We start from the raw sequence: 7,950 nt of genomic DNA on the forward strand, positions 1-7,950 counted from the left end.
GGGGGGTGGAGGTGAACGTATGGACCTTTTATTAAAAAAAAAGTTTGTAGGACTACTATTTTGCCTTATTGCTTGCTGGTTACAGTTTGTATGCTTCAAAGAGGTCATCTCTTCCTTTAGATAATAGATCCCAAAATGCCACGTGTTGGTTGTCATCATAACGGTGTTGCTATACCAATTCCACCAATGGATGTTTTAAAAACGGGAGAACAGATGCAAACAAGAGCTGAAGAAAAGCTGTTTTTGGTTCTTTTCTTTGATACTAAAAGAAGCTGGTAAGAACTTGCATTATCAATAGTTACATTTCTTTCTATCACACATTACATGTACATTTACATATGTTTTCTTTACAAGAACATTCTTGTTTTCTTTTCAATGTCACAAGCTTGCTTTAAAAGCATCACTTTTACATTATGGGGCCAGTGCCTCTCAGGTGTTTGAACACTGGGTCTACTCTGTAAGTTGTTTCAGGTGTCACAAAACGGCTTGCAACCAATTATGATTGCCACCACTTTTAAGTCTCATGCATTATTTTATAGGCCCATCCCTGTGATGGATGATATCCACGACTAAAGCACGTGGGGAAAACAATACATGGTTGCACACTGGTGACTGAAAAGCTGCTTACATCACAAAAATGCCCTGGGTTTACAGACTACCAAGCTCGTTATATTGAAGCAGACTTAGTGGGGGCAGTGTGTTTGGCAAGGTGGCACGTGCTGTATGCAGTGGAGTGCAAATTGAGGAAACTATCTGGGACTTTGTTCAATATATAGCTGTGAGCCTAGAGCAAGCGCTTGCTGCCTGTTTACAATATGAGGTGGTTACGATGCTTATAGATTATGTGATGTAAGCAGTGTTTAATTATTCTGTTGAGAAACATCTGAAACTTTCCAAATCGTTATTTTTGCTAGCATGCCCTGCTCTGCAACCTGCCATATACTTGATATCTTTTTGTCAAACCTTAAGAAAATAGACTACAAATATGCCACAAGATCCAGCTACTATATTTTTGACCACTAGGCCGTAGAATGCTTAGTGCTTATTTCTACCACTCTTCACTATTGCGTAGAATGCTTAGTGCTTATGTCTACCACCCTTTGCTATTGCATAGACGTATTTGCCATCCTATTTCCTGAATACGTCTCTGGTCTGTTAACTCTGGCTACAATCAAGGGTCTACAGAGCAGCAATGTAATGTATGCACATACCTTTGGATGGACTTTGCTGCATTTTTAGACCTCTTCATAAAGACGTTACCTGCAGTCAGAACACTTATTGCCCCATCAAAAGAAGCCCAGACCTTAATTGGGGAAGGTGCCTCCTGCCTCAAGCCAAGAAAAGTTTTTAGTTTCTCCAAGGTGTCATAATCCAATGCCAAATTCAATCCAAGGGCGCAGTTCAGTCACAGAGCTTGGGCCTAACCCAAACTCCAAGTCTACAGACCAGTCCTCTTTGGCATCGGATGCCCCCCACTTTCCAAAGTGGGAGTGACGTCTGTTGACCATGGAGGACACCTGGTAGTAAAACATACTGATTGCCTGGTTCAGAGGTGTTGTCCAGTGGTTAAAAGCTGTGTCTACCTCCACCCCGCTTCATGTTGTCAAACCTTCCTTTGTTTCTTTAATCCCTTCATGACCAGTGACGTGCAGGGTACGTGATTGGCATCGGGCCCCTTTACACAGACTAACCGCCGGGACTCTGTTTACATTTTGTAAAGCCGACTCGGCTTTACAATAGAAGCAATTCTGTGGACCTCGGCTGTCGCCAGATCGCTTCTACGGGCCAGTAAACGGACCCCCCGCCCGACACCCCCGTAAGCCCCCCTATGTGATAGCAATTAAAGTACAAAAAATGTTTTTTTAAATCTTAAATGTAAAAATAATACACAAAAAATGTGAAGTCCTCCATTTGGGGGTTTTAAACAATTTTCAGTCCTAAAATGTGGATTATAAAATATAAACAAAAAATTAAAAAAGGCCTCGTCATGAAGGGGTTAAAAACTAGCAGACTTCTGTGCTGCTCTGGCAGATCACTTGAGCCAGAGAGTTATTGTCCTTGTTCCAACTGCAGAAAGGTTTCAAGAGTTTTACTTCAACCTTTTCACTGTTCTAGAACCAACAGGAAACCTTTGCCCCATCTTGGATCTTAAGGTGTTTAAACGCTCCATCAAATCCAAAAGTTTTGCATGGAAACTACCTTGTCTGGCATAACATAACAACTGGACATCAAGGATGCTTACTTGTATGTCCTCATCTTTACAGCATTACCTTAGTTTTGCTGTGCGCACACAACACTACCAGTGTTTTAGTCTGTCTTCCACACCAAGTGCTTACCAAGTATTAGCACCAGTTCTAGCCTTATTACACTCCCAGGGCATCCCCACTGTGAGATGCCTAGATGACCTCCTGTCCTGGAAACAGTCAGCACAAATTCCACCTGACAATGTATTGCAGACCATCCAGATCTGTAAAAGGTTTGTTTGGATCCAGAACCTTCAGAAATCTGTGCTGGAACAGCCTCATCGATTGGAGAATCTGGGTCTCCTTCCAGACAGGGCTTCCACAAGAAAAACAATCTGACAATCCGCTCCCAGGCTTTTGACTCTACAGTCCATCCAACTCCAATTCTGCATGTGCCTGATGATGGCCTGCATTCATCTTGAAGGCTGTTCCATTTGCTCAGTTTAACTCCAGATCCCTACACCCCAACATTTTACATGGGACAAATTGGTTGTCTTTACACACACTGACTCACCTGATACCGAAGACCAGGTTATCTCTGGTCTGGTGGTTCAGGAGTCGAGCTCTGGACTGCAGGGTAGTAGCTTGACTTGCTGTGTTTGTGGAGACGCACAGATTACTAGCACACATAAGGGTGACTGCATAGCACTTCGTTTGAGAAAGATGTTCTAAAACAGGAAGTCAGGACCAGGGCTTGGGCACAGCTTATTCTGAAAGAAACTTATGAACATTAAGGGGTAGCATTCATTGTAAGTTATCAGAATTGAAAATGGCTTAAAGACCTTTTGACTTTAATACCATGTTGACTTTTTTATGGCCAATTACGTGAATCACAAATGATTACATTTCAAAAGGTTAAAACCAGCTTGCAGCCATGAGATTGTGTTTTTTGTTTTGTTAAATGTATCTGCAACGTTTTTAAGTAATTAGAGATTTGGACATTGGGAAGTATTGGATCTCTGCAGAGAAGGACCCCCTGCTCTCTGTTGGGAAGCAGGGGTCTTGCTGCAGCTATTGGCAGAGGACAAACTTATTTTGCTCAGATTATAGCTGTTTTAGAAAGAAAATTAACTGTATAACTTTTTGTTTTGGTGCATTTGAAATGTATTAAGCAGATTTAAAAAGAGCATTCAAATTAAGTTGTGCTTTAATAAAAAAAAAATGTTTTTGTTTGCACTAGAAAAATTTATTTTTGTTTGGTTTCATTCCACCTGCATGAAAACATTTCTTCACTATTGATAGGATGTGAACATGTGGGGTTTTTGTTTTTGTTTTTGTTTTTAAGCTTAATTCTAGACAGATAAGACACAAATTTTATGCAGTTTTTAATGCATCATTAACTGTTTTTTTCAAAGCAAGCAGTGCAGGGCATTAGCCTCTTCCAGTCCCTGTACAGCAGAACTTAGACTGGGTTTGGGAGAAACAACACCAGTTCTGCTGCAGTGCTCATGGAAGGGTAAGGAACTGAGCTGATAGTAAGAGAGAGCAGAGAGATGAGCATATTGTTCTGTAGCTTCTACTTGCACTCTCCACTGACAGACTGGGTGAGAGAAGACCTTTAAGTGTTACTTAACTATAGCAGAGAAAAATCAGGTCTCCTGTAAATTTCAGGACTGAATATACAGAAATACAAATCCTTTGGCAGGTAAAGCATCCTTCTTATATATATTTAATTTGTATGTTTAGCGTTTACCTAGAGTTTAGTTTTAAATATTGCTGACTAATAGAGATTTTGCTTAAGGTTGTAGCATTGTGTTTCACAGTTTACACTCTGGCTCCCAGCCCAACAGTTGAGACGAGCTATAATCCTACTAGAAATAGCATTGGGCCAGCTCACCCGTAGACTTGCATTAAGAGAATTGGCAGTAAAGCACAACCATCATGGAAGCGTTAAAAAGCAAAAACCAGGGCCTACGTATGTAACGAACAAATATGGCTGTCACCGTGTACTTGTATTATGTCCTATGCATAGAAACAAAAAAATAAATATATGATTTAAAGTTATTCATCAAGGTAAACAGAGGTTAGTGGAATCCTTACTCTGTGTTGCGCACTCTGAATCACAGCACATAACAAACATTGCTTGGTGTAATGACAAATATTTGTGGGTATAATATCTGAGCTGGCATTTTAGAATGTAAAATTACTACTTTATGATGATTTTGATACATGTTGTTTTCTATCTTCTTATAGGCAGTGGCTTCCAAAGTCAAAAATGGTTCCTCTTGGGATAGACGAAACCATTGACAAGCTAAAGATGATGGAAGGGCGTAATTCGAGTATTCGGAAGGCTGTCAGAGTTGCTTATGACCGTGCTTTGAACCATTTAAGCAGGGTTCAAGGAGAATCCGTTAGCGACTTTAGTGATATTGACTGATGAAGGTGCTACTGAGACACACAACGCCTCATGTACTGTTAAGCTTTATCTCTAACCTCTTCCTCTGAAAGAATGTACTGAAAATACAAAACCTAATCTCTGAAAGTTGAAGAAACTATGTTTTGTAAAGGAGCATGAAGCTATTGCTGCCCCTTGGATGACTTTACTTTATAGTTGATTGGAGGAGCTTCCACTAAAGTTAAGCATTCTGTTTATAGTGTTCATAATATGTACATAATTGTATATTGGGAAACACTTAACTTATTCTCACTTTGACGTAGTAATTCCTACCAGGTGAAAGCCTGTTGAAACTGTTTTTTATTTGCTCTAAAATTAGATGTATAATTGTAATTTTTTTAAGTTTAAAAGGGTTGAGCCTTAGCACCACTTTACATAAAGACAAAATGTTTTGTAAGACTTCACTAGATTGGAAAATAGCTATGTTTAAAATATATTTAATGTACTGCTACCTAGCCTGTCCATTCTCATATTTTGACTACTGTAATGAAATAAGTATTTTAAATGATGTAATTACCATTGCAAAGAGTACAATGTGCTATTACATGTAAACTGTTTTATTTTAACAAGGCATTGGAAGAATCCATTGGCCTTAAGGTATGGAAGCGATTATATATTATTGATTTTGCTTCCTTAAAGAGGTTTTCTACTGGTTGGGAAGTGAAGCGCTGCATTTAGTAGCAGAGAGGCATCCCCTCCCTGCTGCTATTCCCACTAAAGGTATTTGCTACTAAAATCTACAATAAATGGCTGAAGTGTAACTACCGCTTATGAACAGATGGAACAAGTGGTGTTTTAGTGTAAGCTACATTGTTTCATGTGGTTGTGATAATTTGCACACAGTTGAATCATTTGTATAAAAATGCGCTATTGATCGCCACTACATGTAACACCTTAAACCATGTATTCCACCCGTTTGGGATCAGTTATAAATCTTAAGCATTTGAGTAGCACAATTGAGCAACTGTAAATTGTCAGTTTAGCTTGGATCTTAAAACAGGACTCTTGTCCTTCCCGAATCCCCATTTGCTCAGTAAAAATCGTATTGATAAAGTACAAACATCTAAAAGGTTAAGATGCAATAGCATGTTTCACCTGGAATGACACTGCAGGTTTAGGGTAAACCTTTGAGAGAAATGTTTAAGATGCCATGGCAGACCCTAACTTTAAAAATGCTAGTTATTTGGAAGTCTAAATTGCAGTTCTCTCTGAATCACTGCAAGGAAACAAATATACTAAACAGAGGTTCTGGCTTCATTTGTTTTGTATGCTTTTTCCAGGTCATTGGTTTAGGTGGTATTGATGCAAGAGCCAGCCAGGCAACGAACCGTTTTAGAAAGTTCAACAATGGCGGCGTATATGTTTCTTTCAGTGCACGATTCCTTTACATCTGAACTGGTGTTACTTGCAAAATAATGGTTGTGCAGCAGATCATGGTACCAGTTCACTTCTCATTACAGGTCGAAAACCTCTTTAGAGTTCACACATAGAAGTATCTCCACATAAAGAATATTATATGTTTATTTAAAGAAACCATATGTATTTGTGGTGTCATAAGATGCATTCTGCTGAAAGTATTTCCAAAAATGCGCTTAGCAGAATATGTTCGAGCTGTATTAATCACTTTCAAAATTGTTGCACTCAACTGCAGCCCAAAGTTGTTTTTATTTTATTTTTTTCTTTACGCTCCCTTTTTATTTTTAAAATCCTTTTCATGTTTTAAAATATTTTTAAAATTTTTGAGAATGAGAGTGTTTTTTGGCACATTGTTCCCTTTAAAGATCCCACTACCTTTATCCGATAGATTTTTATTTTTTTTATAAGCATAAATATATATAAATTTAATTATATATGTGCCTGGGTTGTTTTGTTTAAAAAGTTAATTTGCTTTAAACTAAGAATTTAATTTTGTCAATCTATTAACATGTATTTTATATTGCAGGCACATAAATGTCAACATGGTTTCAAGAAATATGCATCAAAATCTGTTAAGGAATAAAATATGCCTTGTGGTTTTCTTTTTTTATGGAAATGGGTTTAGGTAACCTGTTATAATTTAGCAAAGCTTGGTAGCAATAGAACCTTTGGATACATTTTGTATGGTACATGTGATGTATATAGAATTAGTACTTTATTTTTATTTCTAAGACCTAAAGCATTATGTTAGGGACATATATGTATGATGGGTTTCCAAAGCTGCATTTTTATATTAAAATAAAAAAGTCAGGATTTTGATGTACTTGTGCATCCCGGTGCTTTTATGAGTTGTTTATAAGCACTATTTTTCTGATAATTAAACATGAGAACAACCAACGCGTGTTTGGCAATAGCATTGGTGTAACAGATGCCTTTTAAAAATTGAAGCAAGTTGCTTGCCTACTACTGCTCAGAAAATAAGGGATATCTACTGGTTTCTTTTAAGCTGCTACAGCTGCCTTCTTAAAAACCGAATTCATTCATCTCATCCAAAGTGGAGCAGACCAGTTTTGGCATAGGAATTGGCATTTCACTCTTATCAGTGCCATGTGTTCTCCTTTTTTTGGGAGTGATGGGCAAGCTTCTAAACACCCCCTAGGTGTGCCACATAATAGAGGTCAAGATGATGAACACTGACAGGTTGTGCTTAATTCCATTTCCTCCAAACAGGTAGTTTCTGATGGGTTGCTCAAGGAGTCTGGCAGTAGTCTGTCTTGGAGAAGGGGTAGAATTGGAGCATCTATACAAGATATCCTTGTATGGGGGGCCTTTAAGATGTGCAATGGAGTATGCATGTATTTCCAGTTCTAGTAGGGAGGTTGGTTATTAGGGTCGCTAGTTTAGCAATACTTAATATGTGCTGCACAATCGTTGTTTTTGTGCGTAGGTGCACCCCTCGTGTTTGCATATGCAGGGGTTAAAGTTAAAATAAGTTAAAAACACCCCCAAAAACGTTTTACACTCTCCCCCCATTGCTATAATCCTAGGAGGCTCACAATTCCCAATGTAATAGCATTTTAGTGATGACAGGTGCTCTTTATGGAGACATTAGATACCCCTAATGTCACCTTTTGCAGATGGCATGCATTTACCAGTCCCTGGAAGCGATCAGATAGCTGTACATCTGCCGAAATCGCTTCCAGTGTAAAGCCGGACAGTAGGCTTTACACAGGTATACTGACACCTGGCAGGGGTTTACAGTGGCTCGGTGTTGCCGACGCATGACAGACAAGCAGAAACCTTAAGGTGCATCATTTGAGGCCATTTTGCCTCCTACTCTTCTTTTTATGCATGGGCTTTGGGAGGCTTTCAGCAGTTTAAGTACAGTAAGTTGGG

The 7,950-nt window shown here is 38.7% G+C and overlaps 1 protein-coding gene across 4 annotated transcripts in view; it reads left to right on the top strand.

Annotated features, from left to right (window-relative positions):
• The window catches only part of BRD1 (bromodomain containing 1), a 69,520-nt gene extending 64,149 nt beyond the window's left edge, over positions 1 to 5,371 (top strand). For all 4 annotated transcript variants that reach the window (XM_018568236.1, XM_018568238.1, XM_018568237.1 and 1 more), the window contains 2 exons: positions 121 to 275; positions 4,437 to 5,371. In XM_018568236.1, coding sequence (XP_018423738.1) covers positions 121 to 275; positions 4,437 to 4,620 — 339 coding nt within the window. In that variant the 3' untranslated portion in view covers positions 4,621 to 5,371. The remainder of the gene's footprint in view (positions 1 to 120; positions 276 to 4,436) is intronic.
• The last annotated feature ends 2,579 nt before the right edge of the window (positions 5,372 to 7,950 follow it).

This window comes from Nanorana parkeri, unplaced genomic scaffold, assembly GCF_000935625.1.
Source record: "Nanorana parkeri isolate BGI_ZX_2015 unplaced genomic scaffold, ASM93562v1 scaffold1158, whole genome shotgun sequence".
NCBI classification, from domain to species: domain Eukaryota; kingdom Metazoa; phylum Chordata; class Amphibia; order Anura; family Dicroglossidae; genus Nanorana; species Nanorana parkeri.